Source organism: Plutella xylostella, chromosome 5 (assembly GCF_932276165.1).
Source record: "Plutella xylostella chromosome 5, ilPluXylo3.1, whole genome shotgun sequence".
Taxonomy (NCBI): Eukaryota; Metazoa; Arthropoda; class Insecta; order Lepidoptera; family Plutellidae; genus Plutella; species Plutella xylostella.
In genome coordinates this window covers 2,979,317-3,002,890 of record NC_063985.1, presented here as the reverse complement: position 1 = coordinate 3,002,890, position 23,574 = coordinate 2,979,317, and the positions used below count along the sequence as shown (strand labels likewise).

Below are 23,574 nucleotides of genomic sequence, written 5' to 3'. Positions count from 1 at the left end.
GTACTGTTTTATTTTTAAGTTTTGTTTTTTTTTTGTAATTTTTGTTCTTGGTGCAAATAAAGTGTATTGTATTGTATAAAAAATATGGGATTCGAACGCTGAAGCCACAGCACAACAGCTACTTTTTGGTTAGAATATGATGATGTATAATGTATAGTACATATACCTATTGAAAAGCTAGTCAATCATAAACCTACATGATGTCATATAACCGAAAATAGAGTCTGTTCACAGAATTATAGTAGTTAACGTTAAATACATCGTGATTTTCAAAAACTTCATGGCGGATAAAAAATTCGCTAAAATTCGTCAACAAAATAAAACAACAAAATGTTACCAGTAGTTTAAGCGGTTTAGTTCAGTACAAAAACACCTCCAATCCCTACAGATTGAGATTAGCACCTATTACCAAATCAGTGTGACCTAGACTGTACTCCTTAAGGGCAAAGACCTTGAAAAACATGTATTTTTAGTTGATTATCATGTCATTACAACATGTAAATTAGTATGCTTGCTAAACAAAGTGTCAATTAACTTAACAACAATATTGAATGGTAAGTCGTTTAGAGAATAAAAATGTGAGAATCTTAATAGAACACATTAACATTGAATAGGAAATGAATGACTGATTAATTAGTAGTTATGTTTTATTAGAAGGTATTAAATCCGGTGGATCAATATAAAACATAATTATAGGGTCTGGCTACATTTACTTTAGAACAAAACATTATTACTTAATTATCATAATATTTAACCAAGTCTTTACTTTTTCTCCCATTAAATTTTTGAACAGTCTGGTTACTAACTCCCTTGCGGGATAGGGGGACAGTAGCATACTCTTATTTTGCCAAGATGAGGACCCTCAGTAACATTAATAGGTACTTAAAATTCATCCGTCAACGACTAATGCTATATTTTTTGTTATGTCCACTTTTTTACGGGCGATTGACATTCTGTCTTAATATTCCTCTGTATCCTCATTGGTTCCTTGGTTTCATTTAAAGGTTATCTTCATCTTTTAATATTATTTACCTTGTGTTATCATTATTACCTCATCTCCCTCTTGGCCACTACTGAGTCTCCTATAGATTTATTTTTTTATTTATTTATACTTTATTGCACAATTTACAAAAGTAGATGTACAATCAGGTGAACTTAATGCTAAGAGCATTCTCTACCAGTCAACCTGCAGGAGGTTCAGGAGATAAGGATAATAAAGAAAGGAAAATTCGGAGATCTATGAGAACCTCCTAAAAAATGGCAGACAAACACACAAATTGCCTAATAAATTAATATAATTATAATAGCTCAACCCTTCACCAATGATTAGATTACCAGACGTGTAAAATTTGTTTATACAAATAAATAGGCAAAATAAAGTCCTATTAGGTATTGCATTCCTCACTACATTTCAGGTTAGAAATTCAGGGATGAATTCCAGCAAGCCTCCGGTCCCAACTCAACTCCGGTCCCAACCTGCCCACAAGGTGACCCACCAACCATGGAATGGAATATTTATGTTTAGCCAAATACTTTACCGAGCTCATCGGTGTGCAGGTAAATACTGTGTTACTTTGCAAGTAGATTGGAACCCCACCTTGTATGTTTTTACTTATTACAATAAAGATATGTTTATGTTTATTCAAATGAGATTAAAGCGTAGGTATGGTGTTCCTACTTGGGAAACTATGCCACACCGTCATCTCGATTAACCCATAACAGCATAAATCACCATTGATGCGTCCCTTAGTTTTTAAATACAGCTGCGATATTAAATTTTTATTTTATGATCAAATATAATGGTTAACAAACTGTCGTAGGTTACCGACATGAGCAACAATCGTCCAAAGTCAATATAACCCTAAACAAAGTTTCCACTGTTTAGATAAACGTATTATTATAATTAACTTCTTGCAGAAAGGCGGAGTCGCTAGTCGGCAAGCTTTGACGATGGCGGTCAAGTAACGGCCATTCAGACTTGTTGGCGGCACTTTTTACACACTCAAATACTACGCGTTTTTTTAAATAAATGGGTTGGTTAGTATTAAATTCTAATATCTTTGAATGCTTACCACATAACAACGAAAGATTACAATAAATTTCACATTCACCGTTCACTCACAACACAAAACACTCCACATCCACGACGATTGACATTACACAAGACACTAGCGCCACCACGTGTTTGAAAATGTTTGATTAATTAATACCAACCTAACAAAAAAACATGACAGAACCATAGAGAAAAAATATATATTTTTGTTGTTAAAACCGTACTTTATCGTTATTTTTTTATAACGTAACGGATATGATATAACAAAGGACGAGAAAAGTTTTCGCTTGGTTAATATTATTATGAGTCCAATGTTGAACAGCATAAGTAACAAGAAGGAAGAAAACATCAACCTGTTTGTGGAAACAGGTTTTTAGCCTAGCAGACAACCAACTGACTGACAGATTCTTGCAAGTACAGCACAAAACGAGAAGTTTTGTAACGAGAAGGTTTCATGGCTGCATGCACTACGCTAGCGGGCGGAGTGGCGGCCACAAACAAAGAAACTGACACTGGCAGAATAATGACAGACGATAAAGAGAAGAGTCAAAAGTCAAAGACAGAAACATTGAAAATTTCAGTTTTCCTACTTTTTTATTTTATCTAATGAATAACTAAATTATTTCTAAGATGTTATCCAGAAATTTTCTAAAACTGCGTAGGTTGTCTAGATTACCGTTTGACTCAAGGGTCTACTCACATATTTCTGATAAAATGTCTTTGAAATATGATAGAGTTTCCGTTTACAGGTTAGTTTTGTTTTGTATTTACGTAAAGAAATTAAGCGTGAAATACTTACCTTATAACTCTTGAATTCTACAGATCCGTAGCAACATCTGCCTATTCATGCTCTTATCAGAAGCAGGACTCCCGGAACCCTGGGTATATCCGGAGACCAGCAGTTAATACAATAAGCCGTGACTTCCAGCCAAAGCTTTCTAATGAAGAACTGCTAGAGAAACACATGACCAGTTTAAGTACAGATCTTCACCTAAAAAACCGAGTATACATGAATGACCTCACAAGGGTGTTGAATAAAATAAAGGAAACAAATTTTTCTACTAAAAAACAAGGTTTGTTTTTAATCCGGTGCTGCACGCACCTTCTTCCTGAAGAATCGGCCGCCAGCAGAATGGAGCTGGTCGAGGAAATATGGAATATATTGAGGTAAGCGCCAATTTTATTCATAATAATATTTATTACATAATTTGAACAAGGTGAATGTCAAACTATTTAAACATTTCTGTAATTTTATTTGGCTGCTAATGTTGCTAACTGTGTAGTATGACTATGACTGGCCTATGGCCATCTCTTGACTATATCCAATACCAATGAAATCCTTCAGTCTTCACACAGATGGAATAATCAGTCAGTGTCACTAATCATGCTTGGTTTTACTTTTAGTCACGTACCTAATAAGATTATTTGTAATATTTCATTTCATTTCAGATCTCACACCAAGTTTGACATTGACCATTATAATGAGCTGTTGCGGGTGTATATTGCAAACAACCGAACCCTGAATGCCGCCTCCTTTATTACGAAAATGTCTCCTGTGAAACCAAACAGCAAGACCTATGAATTATTGCTCAGGGCTCTGGGAGAGGTAATGTAATTTATGAAACATTTTATCAGACAAGGTCATTTCATAAAAAGATGGTTTACACATTAGTAATGGCTCAACCAATATACCAGTTACAACACATTTAGAACAAAGTACAAACCTACCATATGAAGTTAGAAAATATCCTGTGGTGTAATTACCACATAGATAGATACCTAAAGGCAATTAATATTTAGTATGTTGAATAACTCAATGAATTAGGGGCACAAATAATTTATATATTTTTTCTCAGGCAGGGGATATAAACCAGGCAACTGAGGTTATATCAAACATGAAAGCTCAGGGGCTGCCGGCTACTGAAAGCATTTTCAACTCCCTCATTGTGTGCCAAGGAAAAGCTGGGTAACTAAAAATATAATATTAATTTTGTTTAAGAGTATGCAATCAACTTTTTAGAGTTTTGTAGTGTCCAGTGTAAGTTGGCTAAATGACAAAATCTAATATATTAAATTGTTCTATTACAATTACTGTACCCTGCACCAAATATTTTCAGAAACCTCCAAAACATATCTGAAGTATTAATAATGATGAAATCTTTGAAGATTGATCAAACCATAGACACTTGTACAGCTATAGCCCGCGCGTACGCTTGGAACAGAAAAGACAAGCAAATGCTTGAGGAAATGAATAAAACCACTGCTCTGGGATTGAGTTTTGATGAGAAACACATTATGGAGATTGTGAAAACACTAGCATTTTTGTCTCACTATGATCCTATACCTAAGGTGAGTAACATAACATAATTATAAAATTAAGTATAACACACAAATTATTGCTCAAATCACCTGTTATCAACACCATTGAACACTTATTAGTTTTTGTATCTAATATGCATATTATACATGCATAGTGTTTGACCCAATCCAACATGTTTGATAACTCTCATCTTTTTCATTCATTCTAAAATAAATAAGAAAAATTTTAATGATGTAATCAATATTATATTATAGTTCCTGAAGCATAACACTAATGTCTTAACGATTTCAGGTGCTGCAATTCCTGCCAGAATCTACACTGAAGTGTCCATCAATATCTTCGTACATGCAGAGTGTGTGCACCTTGCTAGTGTTCCAGAATCATCCACTACCTGCGTTGGAGATCTATAAATGTTTACCCCTGCCTTCATTTGGGCCTAGAGACGATACGGGCTTGCATGGCCGGAGCTTAGTGAGGGATTGTGTGAAAGCTTCGCTGGTAAGTGGTTTGATAGATAATAGAGAATGTAAGTTGAAGTAGATCTAACTCTAATAAACCAATTTGAAGCGTATTCATTCCTGCATCACGCTCATTGAAACTATTCACTAGGTATGGCATATTGAACGAAAGACGAGATTGGTATAGTTCTGGCCATTGATATCGTACATTTTTGTCATGCCACCCGCCCGCATACCTCTTCCAAAGCGTTCTAAAAAAAATATGCCAAATTATGTAATACCTACAGTAACATAACAATATCCTTTGCTTTCCAGTCAACAAGCGTAATCACCCTAATAACTCAAGAGCTGATGTCATCGGGGCGCAACATCATAGCTCTGCAGTGCGCTTGCGAGGCCGCACTACAATACGGCAAGGTGCCCATGGCTCTGGACCTCTTCATCAGGATGAGACAGATGGGCATGCCGATCAGACCGCACTACTTTTGGCCTATACTGCTGCATAGCTCGGCTAGCTATGGGGAGAAAGGTATGATTTTGTTGAAGTTTCTTTGTCGTCTATAGAATGTTGATTAGACTTTTCCTAATGTTGAAATTCCTTTTTTATTACGTCGTGTTAAACAGGTATATTGCAATGTGGCTTATAGCATCCGCCAGAATGCGGATGATAACTCTATTATTTATATAATTACGTAATTCTAGAAGTATTTTCTACCTGACAACCTGCAGTATTAATTAGTTAGGAAGAAGTAGTGAAAGTTATTGGTCACATTTTTCTACTAAGTCACGTTCGTTCTTTCCATCGTGTTAGGCCTAGGCTGTATATGGTCCAATAGTATGCATCTATCATACACTTAACTCATAACTTTCCAACTGTTACCTAATTCAAAATGTAAACATCCCCACTCCTTCCCAGGAATAATGAACACACTAAAGAAAATGGTCGAAATGGAGGTCCCAGCAGACTTCGAGACGCTCACAGACTACGTCTTACCCTACGTGTCTCTGAGCTCCCCGCAGAGCCTCATGCGCAAGCTGCGGGAGTGCGGGCTCGGCGCCGCGGCCGCGCTCGCGCCCGTCGCGCACACGCTGCTGAACCAGGGACAGCTGACACACGCCATGGAGATAGGTAACATAGATATACTTATTGGTTGCTATGAAAAATACGGACTGTATAATTCAAAATGGCGCTTTTTCACGCGACCATAGAGTATAGAGATCACGATAGCAACCGACCGTATAATTCAATATGGCGCTTTTTTACCGAAACCATAGAGTATAGAGAGCACGATGCATCGTGGTATCATATACACTTCAAAGAGGCATGCTGTGGTTGTAGATTATAGAGCCAAAGCCATGTCAAGGGTTAAGTAGCCCGTAATGACTAGATGAACAGTTGAAGACACATGGTTCAGTCGGAGGCCGCCACAGACCACGTCCTGCCCTACGTGTCTCTGAGCTCCCCGCAGAGCCTCATGCGCAAGCTGCGGGAGTGCGGGCTCGGCGCCGCGGCCGCGCTCGCGCCCGTCGCGCACATGCTGCTGAACCAGGGACAGCTGACACATGCCACCGAGATAGGTAAAAGAACCATAATCCTGTGGTAATTCCGGGATAAAAATACTTACCCGAACTGTTAATCCCGGGTAAAATTATACAAAATACTACTAAAACCGCTTCAAAAAAAAAATTGTTGGTATTCCAGGATGAAAAGTACTTTAACTGTTAATTCAGATTTCGGGTATGAACGTCAGATTCCAAGTACGTCAGATTCCATCGACGTCATTTTCCAACTAGGTCATTTTCCAACAAGGTCAGATTTTCAGATGGTACAGGCAGTTCCATAATTAATGTTAAAGACATAAAAATAAACCACTATTTATATTAAAAAAACGAGATAATACTTTAAAATGATAATAATTAGGTAAGTATAATAATTAATAAGCTATCTACTTTTTAACAAAATAGTTATAACAAAAAAACATTATTCTTCTCCGAACATAAGGCGATCAGTGAGGATCGATAGAGAGATCGTAACTGATCACTGAGGTTAAGCAACAACTGGCACTTCTTAAAGATTTCGATGGATGTTGGTGGATGTCGACACACTATCTTGTCTATGATTAAACCATCTCACCTGGTGTCTTAAGTTGAAATACATATTTGTCCACAGTTGAACTATACCAAGGCAAACTTGACGGCGAAAAGCTAATGAAGCCGCTCCTCAAAGCCTACTTCACAACGCTAGACACAACCTCCACTGCCTACCTTCTAGAAGACATAACCAAGAAGGCGACAGAGAAGGACAAAGACTGGGTTGGGAGGTTCCTCTGCGAACACATACAGCACAAGAAAATGGCGGCAGACGTCAGCGATTTTGTTAAGATGCTTAAGGTATGTTCGCTCCGAGTTTTATCATATAGGAAAATAAAATAGGTATGGATCAATTATGAAAATCTGTTACAAAATTCAGGCTTGCATATATTATCTTAACAAAGAAACAAGTCAATGTGAATGTCCTTGGAAGGACGCAAAAACGATCGATGCCATTGGCGCGCGCTATGCTCATCGGTTGCTATTCGTCTATTTCGGGCATTCCGCGCTCAGAATGCTTTTTTTATTGGCTCATACAACATGTGCAGATGACCGCCATTTTGATCTCATTTCATGAAACATAATGGTACTAAGCAATGTATTTTTGTTTTGGTAGCTAAAATACTAATTACCGTCCTAAAGTTTAATCAAATATGTATATTCTTAATCCCAGGAAATCAAAAAGAGAAACCTCAAGATATCAACGTCAGCCGCTGACTTCTGCCTCACGCGTCTCCCCCCCGACCTGCCAGCCAACACTGTGGACGTCATCAAGAGCACCCTCGTAGAATGCACTGATGAGAGGATCGTGGATGAACTGGATACTGTGTCTGTGCAGATGCCTCACCCAGTGAGTTGGTTTTTGTTGTAGTTTGGTATGGCGTTGGTAGGTAGATGGCGCTAGTAATTGCAAATCACAATATCTTGAACACATTGGGACATCACGATTCACGTCTTGCCTACGCTCCTTTTTCGGTAAACTGTAGCACTTAAACTTATTGGCATGGATTAATTTACCACCCGTATACATTCATTTTATATCTGTGTTTATCAAGGAGCATGGGTCGCTATCCAGCCTGCTCCGCCAACGATCTTATAGCCGGTTATAACTGGGTGAATCCTGGGGCTCCCCTTAGAAAGACTTACGACCTTACGTCTAGGTATAATTAATGCAAACATCTTCATTGCCCAGCTGCATGCTGCACTTTCATTTTGCCAATAATATACCTACTTCATCATGACTATTCCCCCAGAAACACATGAACGAAGAGTCCCTCCGAGCCCACCTCAACGAGCTCGAAGCGAAGGGCATGAACACACGGGGGGTGCTGCGCAAGCTGCTACAGAGATACTGCCAGGAGGGCAACCTCAATGCAGCCAGGGAGATTAGGGAGAAGTGCGAGAGGGAGGGGGTGAGTTTTACAGAGATATACAAGATACGTACCTATAGAAAAAAAAAACAGGCAGAGAGTATACGATAAAACCGTGTCCCCACTTTTTGTCCCCAAATTTGGGCGACTCGTGAGTCGTGCGTGCTGAAAGGACACGGCATAAGCAGTGGCGGCTGGTGCCTCAGATACCCGGTGGTGCACTTTATGGGTTTAGTAAATTTTGGAAGAAAAATAGATTATTACAATTAGAAGTAAAAACAATATAAGTATATTTTACCTTATTTATATTTTAATACAATTCTGCGTTCCTTTTTTGACGCGAAATTGCTTCTCCGCCAAAACGAAAACAACACACGGAAAGCAAAATAAAGCATTTAGTCTCTCACATTCACATAACCATTTCTTTTTATTGTACATTTCACTTTTGAAAAGTCTGGTATATTATATACCTAAGTTTTATTTTTTGTTTTGCACTCCTGTTTTAAGATGAGAAAAGACCGAGGCGGCCCAGCAGATTTAATGTCCAGTCTATTTTGAAATATCCTAATATTGCTTTTTATGAAGTCAATATTATATTTTGCACTCATTTTCACTGACACACACACATACACACTCACGAAATCTCTACTACTTTCTTAGTTAATAAGTAATTAAACAAATTAATTACGTATTCGCGCGCGAAAGGTGAAACCGTGACAATGAGATGACAAGTGCATCGTTCGTAGGTCACCCCGCCATCGCCACCGGTCAAGGCCGCCGCCCGCGCCTCCCGACCCGAGTCCCGTGGCGTCATTCGTATTATTTCGGCAATTTCCGGTCGCCGCGTGCGGCGCACGAATTTATCCTAGAACTGCATACAGTTTGTACTGAGCATCTTCCGTCTCACGCGCCAGGCGATTTCCATCCTGTTTCATACTATGTGTAGGAGCTCGCTCCGTGCGACAATCCGAGCGCACGAGGCCGTTTTTGTTCAAGCAAAAATAAGATCTAATTCTTTCGCAGTAGAAATCAAAATAGGCCAGCCCGATTTAATTTAAGTCGTAACGATAATCAGATTGATGTAATTTCTGTTTAGGGTAGGTATTATGGTTGTTATATTGGTATTTTTTGTGAAGTTTTTTTTTAGATGTAGGTACCTAGTATGGTATAGGAAGAAGGAAGGTACATATTTAGAAGGTTTTTAAATGGTAGTGCGTTGCACGGGCGCACTTTAGGTACAGCCGCCACTGGGCATAAGGAAAAAAAATAAAATGAACACAGATTCGTGATATACAGACACTAGTCACTCACAGACATAAAGATTCGTGGCCATACACAGACAGCTCTTTTTTGTGGTCGAGTCATAATGTTAAAATTATGGAGTAGACTCTGACTGCATCTTTCTAGATGTATACTTATCAGAAGAACTACCTGAACCACTCCCCGTTGTCTAGCAATGTTGTTTAACACCTAGTTTTACATTTAGTTTTCAGTTTTGGCATATACTCAAATGTTTCTTTATTGAATTGAAATTTTATTTAGGTATCTTTATATTTATTATTTCCAGATTTTCCTGTCAGCCGGTATGAAAGCGTCAATATTCGACCTGCACGTGAAGCTAGGCGAGCTAGAGTTGGCCGAAATGAGTCTCGCCGAGCTGAACAAGTCTTCGCCTAACTTCAGTCTGGATGAGTACAAAGTGATCGACTTTGCCACCCTAATGGTGTATCGCGGCAAGATACAGAAGGCTATGGATTTGATTAATGACCAGAGTAAGAAACGGTAAGAAAAAATGGTTTTAATAGTGTCATTCATGCCTATACGTAGGGTTTTTTTACATTGTTGAAGTATGTACGGTCAGGTGCAGAAAAACCTGACCCCACTCTCATAGTAACAATGATTCTGAGGGGGGTCAGGTTTCTCTGCCCCTTACTACCCGTTGCCCCGTACTAGTACAAGAGCCCTATCCATCGTTGGTGAAATTTTACATATTGTTTCAGACATACCGTGTCCTAGTCGCTTTCTTAGCGATTTATTACTTTTATAGACACCTAAGTCAATTCCACCACCATTAAGTACAAGGAATTGGCCGTGATTATGTCCCCTCCTCTCACCTTTCCTCCTAAATGCTAACCCCATATTTCACCCCACAGCCGTATAATAGGCGGTCGCAGCATAGAGCTAAACTGCTGGCGGCTGCTCGACGCGACCGCGGCGCACGGCAACGAGAGAGAGACACGGAACATGTTCAACACACTCGTCAATTACGGGTACTGCAAGCCAAGTAATACGATATTGGGGCCTTTGATCCGGGTGCATTTGAAAAAGTAAGTGAACTATTATAACTATGACATGTGGATTGTAAATAATAATGGAGCTAATTAACCTTGCAAACGACTGAAGGTTCTATTTCATATAGAGATAAAAATCTGCTATCCTCTCCAATCCGTTTTGAATGAGCGCACCCTTAGCGTTTGGTTTCGGAAAAGGATTGCTCACATGGAAAATTTGTCAGACTAGCACAAATTCAGAATCAAAAATGTTCTTAGACAAGAAACACTATATCATAATCAGGGCAGCCGTTAAAAAACATGAGCTGTAGACGGCAGTGGCACTACTGTTGATCTTAACTTTAACATTTATGTTAATTTTCCAGTGACAAAATCCAAGAAGCTCTAAAAGAATTCACCGAAATCGCAACAAAGTATAAGAAAACACCCCTAAAACACGAACTGTTGGTGAGGATCCTGACCCTTATGAGCGATGGTCATACGGAGGAGAATTTCCTGATCAATGAGAAAGCAAATAGCAAACTGAATAAGCATTTGCAGGCCTCACTGAACATGATTAAGAAAGTGCATGGGGCGGGCGATGTGCCGGTAAGATTTGTGTTTTGTTCTCGTTCTGTATCGATAAAATGAATGTCTGTTGCCTTTGTCATATCAAGGCTCGCAGCCTTGATACATGGAGAAAAGTTGTTATAAAAATGTATCGAAAAATACGTAATATCACATTCCAATAAAACAGAGTTTTCAGTTTTTTTTGCTACCCGTCGTATCATGTAATAAGAACAAAGTGGCAGGCAAATAATAAATGAGGACTCAAATGCGTCGCTCAGTTTACACATTCCACTCGGGGCTCATCTTGCTCTGAGGGGACCTAAAAAGTGTCCTACTAATTTTACCCTTAGGTAAAATTACGAGTCTGCTAGTGTAAATACCCCCATTTACCCCTCTCTCCACAGCTAACACTAATAGCAGCACTAGCCGAAGTGGGCTACAAGAAAACTTTACGCAAACTCCTCCTAGACCCGACTATGACCTTCCATCCAGAAGCCTTACTTCGTCGCTGTGAGCGTTTCGCTCATGAGAAGAAGCTAGCTGCGCTTGAAGCGATAGCCGAGTGCGCGCGCGAGCGACGCGGGTTCAATGTTGAAGATATATATGAGCTGATTTTGAGCGTTCATCGTAAGTTGACTGAGTGGAGTTTTGTTAGTTTTCAAACATTGATGGTTTGTTAGTTTGATAAGGTAGCTAGTTTATAGCCATTTATGTAGCTGACCGTACCATACCTGTATGTATGTATGTATGTATAGTTTCGTCGAAACGGATGCACCAATTCAATTCCAATTCCATTATCAAGGATATCAATGAGCTGATTCTGATCGTAGATACTCGTAAAGGAGTTTTATAAATTGTACGGTTATTAGACCTGGTTTCTCATGATTCTGTTAGTTACAGTCTCAATAGCGGATTTGCTGACGACGCGTTTAAGGATTAATACCCTTGTTTGGTTAAATAAATTGGATGAGTCCCATGACGAAAATCTAACAGACCATTCATAAATCAAGCATTATGTGAATCATTCACTCACACTTCATTCAATATTCTGTCATATTCATTGAAATTGGTGTCTATGTCTCTATAATGTCAAACAACCTCAAACAACCAAACTTTTTGGTTTTGAGGTTGCCATGGTTACTATTTCTATCGAGGTTGTTTTTTGACATCCGTCATTGAAAATAATATCATTACGCCATGCCATGCCCAAAACAATACAACGAACTAGATGGAGTGTCAGTGCAAAAGAAAGGACTCAACAAATAACACCTCAATTTCTAAGTAAGGTCTTATTTTAAAATATTTTGTTAGTAGATTCTTCACTTAATTCAATAGTTCTCATTAAGTCATTAGGTTTAACTTCTTATATCTACCTCTGTGGTATAGTGGTAGAAGCTCAGCTTCATCACCCAGGGATCCCGGGTTCGATTTCCAGGTAGGGCCATCAATTTGTGTTTCTATATTGCGGTTTCAAGTTAGGTTAGGACATTAAATTAAAACTTTTATCTCGGTTTGACATTATATAAAACCCAGACAGTATTTCGCTTCATTTTTTGTGTCACACAACATCTAGTTCGTATATTGTTTATCAAAGGCTCTGTTCATTTTTCCATCTTGAATCTTGACAGAATGAGTGACAAGTAAACAACCCGTTGCCTGGTTACCGGTCTTAACCAAGTCTTAGCGGAACCCCACAGCAACAATCAAGTTTATCACCCGATCAAGGGAGTTAACCCCGTGATTTAGCATGGTGGGACACTCACTAACTTTAACGGTCCAACATGTAACCAAACCGAGGTATTTTTAACCTAACCGAATGGTGTGAAATTAGGCCTTAAGATGGGAAACGTAATCGTCAGTCAAAATTTATGTGTTCCCGATTACGGCGGTTCTACACAACCTCGGTTATTTTCCATTGTATATTAGTCAAAAACACGATTGTCTTTCCCTAGAACGCGACGACAACGTCCGCGACGCACTATCCCTGTGGAACAAGATGCAAGAGAACGACATATCACCGTCACCCAAGTTCATAGATATTCTAGTCAACATGCTCAAGGCAAACAACACGGAAATACCGACAGAACTATCCATGTTGCAAGTCAAAACCAGAACCAAGGCCTCTAACAAGTAACCGGAAGTTACTGTAATTGTGAGTAGAAAAAGAAGTTAGAGTGACTGTGTTCGTTTTATAGCTAAATTATTGTGAATTATAACGTCCTCACTTGTCGTATGTTTTTATAAGCAATGCTAATAAAGAAAGGAATGTAAAATGGCGGCCCGTTCTATGTAAAATGAAATCGATACTTCTGCAAACCACGGTTGCTAGATAAGCGATAAAAGGGCGGTGTTAAAAGAGTGGAATAATTAAGCCGCTATGAATTCGTTTCTTTATAGACGCGGCTTATAACAAGTGAGCCGAAATGTTGCAAGCGTAAATTATTAAGTTTATAACTGTGATATTACGATTAAATTATTAGTCCTATTAATTGTTAATAAAATACCATTATTATTACAAATACTGTCTTTTGTATTAATAAATAAATAAACCAAGCTTACTAATAACTTTTAACTGCAGAAAGGTCTTCAATAATCTTCTTGTTCAACGTTGCTAACTCAGTAAAGGCTTCTTTCTTTATTGGTTCGTAGTCAGCCTTCAAAGTGATGGATGCTATGTCTTCTTCAAGTATAGTCTTGCGAGTTTCTAGTTGGCTCAGCTGATCCTCCATAGTGTTTAGTTTCACATACATTTCGTTTCCGTCAAGGCTGGCCTGAAATAGATTAACTTGATAGTTAAAATACCTATTATAGGTAAGTTTTAAATATGTGCCTTGCCTGACCATAAAAGTAATAGGCTGCCCCTCTGTATGTAACAGGGGGGTTAATGACCTTACTATGATGAAACTAGGCATAATGATGACAATGATCACAAACTCTAATTTGATGGCGGTCAAAACCAAAATTTTTCTTAAAAACAAAAAATGACTAGTAATATAGCCAAATGTGTCAGCAGGAATATTTTCTATATACATAGACATACTTGCCAATAATTATGACTTACTTGCAATTTCTTCAACTTATTAGCAGCCTCTACTACTGCACTTTCAGTGGGAGCCAATTTCTCTTTCAGTAGTTGCAATTCAGTTTCTAACGCTTTCTTTTGCTCAGCCCCTGAAATATTATGTATAATATTAGAATTTACACCATTCTAACAAAAAAAAAACTGCTCAATCAGATGACGACCGAATGGTGTAGTGACCCTGACTAAAGGGTTCCTGGGTTCGATTCACGACCGGGGCAGATATTTGTTTCCGGTACGTATATGACTGGTTCTCCCTGGTTTGGGGTCGTATGGCTGTGTGTGAGATGTCTCAAGATATTATTTTAATTTGTCCAATATAAACTGAAATTATTAAAAAGATATGTCGCAGGCATCTGGTTTAATCTCCTGTTTGATTGAACCGCTAGCCCGTTCATTGGATGACGCTATTCAGTTGTATGACTAGGCCGAACGTTGATTGTACAAGCGTCACAAAACGTCCAACTAGTTAGCGGACTTAAAATCAGTCAGGTGGTGAATAAAACAAATATGGCGTCTAACAGCTAACACAAAAAGCACTTGTATTGTTATTTTTTGCAAATAAATTAGCTTTAAAGTGCGTTATTTATGTTAAAATAGTGTGACAACATGGATTTACCTATTATTTCACCGCGGGCGGATAGTTTCAAAGAAAAAATGTGCTGTAACTGGATAATTATGAACAACAATATCAAGGTACGTTTATTGTTATTGTTTAGTTAATTTGTGAGATGAGAGCTTTGTAACATAGTCTTTTTGTTGACTCTTGTCTGGTCATGTTCATCCTATCCAGACATTACAAAGTTGCTATACTATATATCTCATTTAACGACTTCGCTGAATAACGTTCAGTCAAGACGTTGGACGTTATAGTCAACCACTTGACGAGTTGTTCTTTAGTCATTCAACTGAGTAGCGTCATCCAATGAACGGGCTAGCGGTTCAATCAAACAGAAGATTAAACCAGATGCCTGCGACAGATACATTACCATCATCTCTAAGTTTTTCAATATCAGACAAGACAACGAGTTCCTCTTTCATAGCTCTAGTTTTCTCCGGGAACGTCTGCAGTTCTGTGGCGAGCCTCTCTCGCGTTGCTTCAGCCTGTAAAATGTATAAGTACAGGGTGTTAAAAAAGTAATAGTAAGCTGAAAAAGAGTGACACAATACGTAATTCTAAAAAACTACTTACATGCTATAATTAAAAAGTTACATGAGCAACCAAGCTTCTATGGAGAAGCAAACTTTATTTTTCTTAGATTGTTCGCTACCTGTTGGCTTTCTATACTTACCTTTTTAATTTCAGTCGGTATTTGTAACTAATGTAGCTTTCTTAACTTTTAAGCACTGGCCAGAAAAGAGCATCTTGTATTATCGAAAATCTTACCTTTTTGAGATTCACTTGAAACCTTTCATAGTCTTTCGTTAGCATCTCAACAGACTTCTTGCTATCATCTAAAGAAGTATAACCATCTCTTTTCTTCAGAGAATCTATCTCGCTCAAATCTAGATCAATGTTAGAACTGCTGTGTTCTAGAGCGAAAACGATATCCTTTTCATATTGAGCTATTTTTTCTTGTTCCTTCTTAACGTTTTCGTCGTAAGTTGACATGAAAGCCTCCATAGTCTCTTCTCTTTTCTTCAGTTCCCTGTACTTTTGGTGACGTTCTGAATTACCTTCCTCGAGATCCTGAAAATTTGTTGCATTAAAATGTGACTTGACAAAAAAGTATTTGTATTTACCTGAAAACTTAAGTCAGTAAAAAGCCAGTTGCTGACTTCACAGAGTGCGCGGGACGTATAGATAGATATAACATACCGTTTATAAGTCACTCGGGGTATTTCTTCCGTGTATTTATTTAAATTCATATCAACAAGTTATAAAAATTAAAAAAAACTTTATACCTACCTAAGTTATTTACTTAAGTACCTGTTCGGCTTGTTCGATAAGTTCTTGGACTTTTCTGATCTGTTCCTTCAAGCTGGCTGCGTTGCTGTCCATCGACGCGATTGCTGCATTGTCTTCTCTGACCTGTATACGAGCCACGTTGTTAGTAATTAGTACTTAAGGAATAGTGCACAGCCGAATGGTCAAGAATACCTAGATACAGAGTTCATGCCCGTATTGCCCGAACTTAACTACATAGGAATAAAGGATAACGTATGATTACAAGTAGGAACCTAGGTAAGTACTTAAATGTGTTTTCACGAGCCATATAAATAATAGGTACCTACACATTTTATTTTATTTTTTACGACTATAGAATTTAAAAGACCCTTAAATCTTGACAACGGACTTGAACCTAGCACACCAATTTTAAGTCCTAATAGAAGGTTTAAAAGATATCTAGATTTTCGGTACCTGACGTAGCAGATTCTCCCGTTCCTCCTGTGGGTCCATGCGGTTGTTCAGTTCGTTCTTCAAGTTGTCCCGCTTCAGCTCAGCCTCAGCCAAGCGACGGTGCAGCTCTAGCAGGTGGACTTTTATCTGAAATAGGTGAGCAGGTTTTACTTGTCATGAAGATCATCGGCCATTAAACGTCCACTGCTGGATATGCCTCTTCCAAGAAGCGCCATAACACTCTGTTGGTTCTTGGATTTATAGACGCCCTTGGGACCGCTGTATCGACGGCTAATTGTAAATAGAGGGAGTACGCTCCCTCCCATAAGTACAAAGTTTGCAAAAGTGGTAAGTGCTGATCAGACTGGCGTAAGTACTGATCAGAATGGGGCACTTCCATTCGGCTTACTAGGTACGGTCAGATGCAGAGCAACCTGACCCCCCTTTCATACTAACAATGCTTCTGAGGGGGGTCAGGTTTATCTGCCCCTTACTGTACATAACCCTTTTTTAACATCCTGTATAAGTATAGATACCTACAAGAAGCGTAGACTATACCGTTCTATTTTACTTAAATCGTCTGTAAATAAAACTCACCTGAGAAGCAGAGATCTCCTTGCTGAACTCCGTCTTCTCTCTACTAAGATGCCCCAGCTGCGACCTGGCCTGGTCCACTTCCTCGCGCAGGGCGGCCGCGCGCGCCTCCAGCTCGCCGTACTGAGCCTTCTGCTCTGGAGGCATGTCTGCGAGGATCTTCGTTATTGTCGATTGCTCCTGGTGATGGGAGATAATGTTATTTAGCGTGAAGACATGTTTTCTTCGGAAAATATAGAGCACTGCCAGTTATAGAACACGGCTTCCTCAAGGAGTGACATCTATAATAGGTGCCCTGCCTTAAGATCTGATTGTTTCAGTTCAGTTCAGTTCAATGTCTTATTATTAATTAAAAAACACAATACAATTATACAATGACCCACAAAACCAGATGGATTGACTAAACGTTATCAGCTAGACAGGTCGGTTGTAGGAGGAAGACAAAAACTGAGGTTTATGGTGCTTCAGGATCGCCCATAAGGGAAAGGCTGGAGCTATTATCATAGTTCCATCAGGTAACAATTATGCATTGTTGGACATAGCCAAGCAGTAGCACAACGGCACGACACGTCAGAATGTTTGAGGTTGCTGTGCCAACAAAAACATGGAGAATCCCAAAACCTCTGCCTCAGCTGCAGGTCCTTCCGCTGTTTCTCCAGGAAAAGCTGCTCGACCAGCTCCTGCAGCTTGGTGTTGCTGCCCGCCAGCTCGCGCGTCTGTTCCTGCACCGACTGCTTGGATGCTTCATCATCTCGTATACCTCCTCTCCTTATAGAGCGTTGTTCATAACCCTCAATTGTTGGATACATTATGCCACTCCCAAAGAGCAGTACACTCTCGGACGGACGCTTTTAAAGCGACAAAAACATGGATAAACCGAGTACCTTTTCCATCTGTTCCTCGAGCTGCCTCAGCTGCAGGTCCTTCCGCTGCTTCTCCAGGAACAGCTGCTCGACCAGCTCCTGCAGCTTGGTGTTGCTCTCCGCCAGCTCGCGTGTCTGCTCCTGTACTGACTGTTTGGAGGCTTCTCCGTTCGCGATGCGGATGGCTGTGTTGTAATCGGAGAGACGGCCTTGGAGATCTGGGGGGTTGGATTAGTGGTTTAACGACACGTCGTGTAGGTATTAGGGTTTGTGATAGCTATGATTTATTTTTACTTAGTGAAAGCGCATAATTATGCTGAACTTAAGTTGCAGATCGATGGGACAACGATTAAAACTGATTAGTATGACACCGATGGTGGCAGATGAAAGATAAGCAAGGAACCCCGGCACTACCGCATGACAGCTGTGCAATTTAGATTCCTCTTCAAAGTGACACCTGCAGGCACATAAAGGTTCCACTCGAGAGAGCCAGGTGCAGGTACTTACACCCCCACAAAAAATAGAATAGAATAGACACCTGCACCTGCACCTATTTATGGCCTGGCCGCCCTATTACCATTAGACAGGGAATAATTTATACTTAGTTATGTTAAAGTGTAATCTCTCACCAGTAAGTTCCTGCGCCAGCTCCCTGACTCTCTTCTCGTAGTGTTTCTTGGCGGACTTCTCCCTCTCACCCGCGTCCGCCTGCTCATGAAGCCGACCGATCTCGGCTTTCATCTCACGAACTTTTACCTAATAATAGAATAAGTACTTAGGTAAGTATGGTGAGGGGTTGCTAGTCACAAAATAGGAAGCTACAAATAAAACTAAGTGCACATCTTTCCACGAGTAGTTACTCAGACTTCTACCTACCTGTCCCCACATAATATTATTATTTGTTGAGGGTTCAAAACTGTTTAGACAGACGAGTTCACGAATGAAGATATGTAACCGCGGTAGGCATTTAACTAATATTCTAGTAATATTAGTTCAATGGGTAGGTAGCTAGGTAGCTACCGTGAAAGTGATTGAATTAGGAAGGCCAAGGTCATGTTGTGTCGCTCTCCACCTACGAGCATCAGTGATTATGTTGGTGGGTAGGTATTACCATAGAATAATAACTAGTAAGTTTAGTACGGTGGCCTGCGCCTAAAAGTATACAGGCGGAGTTTTTAAAATAGCGATCTCAAGCTCACATGCTGCTCAAGCACATCCACATAAACACCACTGCTAAACACATCACACACAACACGTCCCCAGATTTATAAAAAATGTAGCTGGTCCCTTCATCATCAGGGATCGCTATTTTAAAAACTCCGCCTGTATACTTTTAGGCGCAGGCCACCGTACCTGCATGAGCTCCTCCCAATACCGCTTGTCCTGCAGCTGGCGGGTGCGGAACCCTCGCGCCGTGCCCGTGCGCAGCCCCGACAGGCCCTGCTGCGTGATTGGACGGTCGATCTAGAACGGAACGAAAGTTATTATGTTTACGATTTCTTATTGCTCGGTCAGCAGTAACTCGCAATCAGGTCATCTACCCTCTTTTTGTTTATATTTAAGCATCCAAGCGCCTTGAAAAATATTCAGAGCTCTGTCGCAATATCACAGCATTGCTAAACTGCGTGAAAATAAACTAGGCGATAACGTTTTTCTGTAGGCAAAATGCTTATGGGCGCCGACTGAGTTCATAATACTTTGCTAGCGTTAGCCGCCGTAGACTAGCCATAGCCTTAAAAAACATTGTTGGTACCATTATATCAGTAATAACTATATTTATAAATATGTAGGTACTAACCATAGAGAACCCAGTCATAGCAGTGGGCTGCCGGCTGGCGGTGGTGGGAGCTGGACCGAAGCCCGCAGTAGCCAGGCGGGACGCGGTGCCGCCCCGGTACGCCGACGTGGGACGCATGCTGCCGCTTCTGGTAGAATTGTAGCAGTTTAGTGACTTTTTCTTTTGGGTGCTGATGTTGGCTACAGTCACGGGAAAACAAACGTGGGGTCAGGTTTCTCTGACCCTGACAGTACTGAGGTAAACTTTGCTGCTACCTACACAATGTTATTATCTAGTTCTGACCTAGGTTACTTACCTGGGTACTATCGTACTACGCTGTCTACAATATTTACAGATAATTAGGGCAAAACACCCAGTAACTGACCACCTTAAGGGAGTTGTTCCAGTAATTTATCTATAGCGGGCTCAATTCTTATCGATTATTAAATCCGATTTTTGTTTTAGAAACTAGAATAACAGAGCTACATTTCTAAGTAAATAGCAAACATGTAGAAGTTACTCATTTTTTTTATATATTTTTGCAAACAAAAAGTAGTGATTTTCCCAGTAACTGACCACTAAAATCTAGTAACTGACCACACTCGATGCCAGTAACTGACCACCAATTTAAAATGGTTTGAAAATAGAATTATGATTAAATCTTATTATTATTTATTTATTTGATTACTTCATGTAATAGTACCGATCCTCTGGTCTCTTTTAATGTGTGACACATCTTTTTTGCTTAAGGTTTCTAAACTGAAAAGTGCATTAAATTAATTAATCAGATTAATGCATAATTTAAATGATATCTTATCCTAATAATCAACCATTTATTTATTAAAAACCCAAGTTTATGCATTTTTGTTAAATACTAAAAACAAAGGAATAAACACACATGCACATGGTGAACACGCATTTTAAATTTACAGCTTTCAGGGAGATTAAGTGGCCCCAATGTAGTACCTTCAGATAAGTCACAGAAAGGGCGATTTTGTTTGTCCGGAACAAGTCAGGATCAGTGGGACAGGCCCATGAAGCATTCATGGTGCCAGAAACGAGCATTTTCTTAAATATAAAGTAGCGAATCCACGCGCTAAAGCCGGTCTTTTCCATATTCGGTATCAACTGATGAGGAGGAGGAATCGTGGCGGATTGTATTGTCGGCCTGGGAAAACATAAATTCCCCGCCGGAAAAGTAGGCCCTTTCAGCGCCGGTCCTTTCAGGGATGTAGGACCAGAGACAGATGGTTTTCATTATTGCTGAGACCCCACCCAGAGACTTTCAGTGCGTCTAAAAGAGTCATTGAGGCTAGCCATTGTAATTATGACCGAATCAGATATTGGGGGTTAGTTTTTCAGGATACAAAGATGGATGCCTTGACGAACGGGATTTTAATGACTTTGTTGAGGATTCAACTGGAATATTTAGGATGCTGTTGAAACGTGCTTTCGTAGGTAAGTATTTGGCCAAAGACAGGAGTAGTCATTTCAGCAAGGGGGACAGGGAATCTTTGCCTCGTTGAAGAGGCGTCACTGAAGCAGAACATCGCTGTACTTTCTGCATTTTCCGCTGCTGGACTAATGTGTCTGCCAATGATAGTATAGCGTTGCCAGTGGATTCCGGATAGTTGTGGTATCGGTTCCAAATGACTGGGGTTTTGGTCGTGGTAACAACTTATAGAAGAATGCCCCATTTCTTGTGTGCCAATTTTACCGTTCTGTTTGAAATCCGCTTGCCGTTGATAATGCTATTGAAGGGCATGTTGGTGCACCGGCTGAGGGTGCTAGCACTGTAGTGATGCTTTCTTTTTCCTATTTTGCTGAAGTGGCTTTTCCTGTCTTTGGAAAAATGTGGAGGCGCGTTTCGTCGGTAACGTATATTCGGGTTGGGTCATTAATAGCGTCATTGAAGTCTTGTTCGCCAAGTGCTTTTGTGCTCGGGGAACCAAATTCATCTGGTTCACAAGCGCTGGCATTGGTTAGGTACGCCTTCAGCTGTTCTGAAGATAGCATTTGAGTATCTTTTCATAGAGTGAGATGGTGAAAGCCATTTGTCTCCTGGTCTTGCATTCTTGAAGGGACTGCTCCAAGGATTATCTTTAAGGAAAAATTGTGACATCTGTCTTTATCCTGGAGAATCCACATTGTCCTAGGCTGATAGTATGCTCCGCTAGCGTTTTTATCTTCCTCATCAGCTAATACCGAATCTGGAACAAACTTGGACTTTGTGTTTGAATTCTCTATATTTTAAAAGGCGCTTGCATGATACCCTGAATTATTTTGGAATGTCTTGTTGATCCTAGTTTCTCTCAGACAAGTGGAATTGCCTTTTCTATACTTTTTTTGCTATCCTGGCGCTTCTTCATCTCGCTGAAAGCTGTAAAAATATATCATATATAATAATACCAGTAACTGACCACCAATTTACCCAATAACTGACCACCTATGTCAGTAAATGGAAGGAGTGAAGATAGAATGCTCATATTTTGACACAAGAAAATGGCACATATGAGCTTTAATATTACGTTCTTATTTTACCTAAATTCAGCTTCAACCAAAAATCCCAATAACCGACATAGGTGGTCAGTTATTGGAAAATCGCTGTTTTGTCGTCGAGTAACTGTTCACCCCATTAAAACAATCAAAAGGGAAATAACAAGCTGAATCTTATCAAAAACGTAATCTTTATAATTAAATCTATATGGTATAATTTTTCTTTCATTGATTTCAATTTTTTTCATGGTAAATTTTACGATCAAAAAATTCACTTACCTTAACAAATAGGTTAGTCACAACTGCAATTTACTCGGTTCGCGCGCCAACTGAACTTTTTCGATCGCTCACTATCCATCTGTTGGCGGCTGGCAAAATCTTTTGTATCAGTAATGCTCTCAATGAACCACAAAATAGACTGGATGTTCACTAGATGGCCCTGCTTGGCTATATTTCTTATTTATTGGAGTTGAAGAGGAAGGTGGTCAGTTACTGGCACATGGTCAGTTACTGGGTGTTTTGCCCTAGAACGAATCAATAAAAAATGTAATTCCATATTATTTTAATAAACCTACGCTATATCGACCTGTTCATGCCTCAATGTTTTTAATCACTTATCGAGTTTTGCATGTTAATACACGTAAAGTGGGTACATTAATTACCCATAAAATAGCACTGTATAAACTAAACTAATCCACCAAACACTCCACCCTTTAATATCTCATCCTAATTAACTATTCCCCACACACCACACCAAAACAACACAATCCAAAACATCAAACAGCGCACCTAGTGACCGCAGAGTTGGTATACTCTCGGTAGCCTCTCCTGGACACCGGTCGAACCGCACTCGTCTGCCTGGCCGCACTGGACGGTGTGCTGCCCTCACTAAAATCCATAACAGCACTTTTTATATCACTTCGCACTCGGAATTAGCAGGTGGGAATAATTATGTGTCACGCGCAGTGAGTGTGTTGTTTTTGCGTTGCCATGGTTACCCTCGAGTGTTTGTCACGTTGCGTTGTCACGATTCACCATAGAGTTGTGATGGTTCTATGGTATGGTTGTTGGGCATATGTTGGGTCAATCGAGTTCGAAGGAGAGACTGACTAACGAAGAATTAATTTTTAATGTAACTACCCCCACTATACTAGGAAAATATATCAACAAAAATACACATAAAGATGGATGGACTCGATCGCGCACGAAGCGTTCCATAGGTCTTGACTCAATTGAACTTTTTTTTTCATAATGTTCGTATGAATTACAAAGTTTAATTTGATTTAATTATA

General features: G+C 39.7%; 3 protein-coding genes across 5 annotated transcripts in view; 1 reads left to right on the top strand and 2 right to left on the bottom strand.

Moving 5' to 3' along the window:
• The window catches only part of LOC105391526 (ADP-ribosylation factor 6), a 31,728-nt gene extending 29,508 nt beyond the window's left edge, over positions 1-2,220 (bottom strand). For 2 of the 3 annotated variants that reach the window (XM_048633110.1, XM_048633111.1), the window contains exon 1: positions 2,073-2,219. The gene's annotated coding sequence lies outside the window, so the exon portion shown is untranslated. Of the gene's footprint in view, positions 1-2,072 lie in introns of all 3 variants that reach the window. The other variant, XM_048633112.1, reaches the window with a different exon arrangement.
• Positions 2,221-2,572: 352 nt separating this feature from the next.
• On the top strand, positions 2,573-13,648 carry LOC105395125 (leucine-rich PPR motif-containing protein, mitochondrial). The gene is made up of 16 exons (XM_048633389.1): positions 2,573-2,802; positions 2,876-3,220; positions 3,503-3,659; positions 3,910-4,019; positions 4,171-4,402; positions 4,665-4,871; positions 5,147-5,360; positions 5,748-5,960; positions 7,002-7,222; positions 7,596-7,772; positions 8,176-8,334; positions 9,860-10,074; positions 10,446-10,619; positions 10,949-11,171; positions 11,537-11,759; positions 13,085-13,648. The coding sequence occupies exons 1-16, from the start codon at positions 2,684-2,686 to the stop codon at positions 13,264-13,266; spliced, it is 3,171 nt and encodes a 1,056-aa protein (XP_048489346.1). The 5' UTR covers positions 2,573-2,683; the 3' UTR covers positions 13,267-13,648.
• On the bottom strand, positions 13,647-23,247 carry LOC105392047 (intraflagellar transport protein 74 homolog). The gene is made up of 12 exons (XM_048633388.1): positions 23,072-23,247; positions 19,808-19,934; positions 19,363-19,473; positions 18,639-18,765; positions 18,031-18,227; positions 17,150-17,326; positions 16,574-16,699; positions 16,142-16,243; positions 15,599-15,901; positions 15,201-15,315; positions 14,194-14,303; positions 13,647-13,903 (listed from the first exon to the last, which is right to left on the bottom strand). The coding sequence occupies exons 1-12, from the start codon at positions 23,179-23,181 to the stop codon at positions 13,691-13,693; spliced, it is 1,818 nt and encodes a 605-aa protein (XP_048489345.1). The 5' UTR covers positions 23,182-23,247; the 3' UTR covers positions 13,647-13,690.
• Positions 23,248-23,574: the final 327 nt, after the last annotated feature.

Excerpts from the sequence above, each read along its gene's own strand:
- LOC105395125 (XM_048633389.1), top strand. The coding sequence starts at position 2,684 with ATGTTATCCAGAAATTTTCTAAAACTGCGTAGGTTGTCTAGATTACCG. Across the intron at positions 3,221-3,502 it reads GAAATATGGAATATATTGAG|ATCTCACACCAAGTTTGACA; the intron begins GTAAGCGCCAAT and ends ATTTCATTTCAG. Across the intron at positions 5,361-5,747 it reads GGCTAGCTATGGGGAGAAAG|GAATAATGAACACACTAAAG; the intron begins GTATGATTTTGT and ends ACTCCTTCCCAG.
- LOC105392047 (XM_048633388.1), bottom strand. The coding sequence starts at position 23,181 with ATGGATTTTAGTGAGGGCAGCACACCGTCCAGTGCGGCCAGGCAGACG. Across the intron at positions 19,935-23,071 it reads ACCAACTCTGCGGTCACTAG|AAGCGGCAGCATGCGTCCCA; the intron begins GTGCGCTGTTTG and ends CAATTCTACCAG. Across the intron at positions 15,902-16,141 it reads TTATCGAACAAGCCGAACAG|GATCTCGAGGAAGGTAATTC; the intron begins GTACTTAAGTAA and ends ACAAATTTTCAG.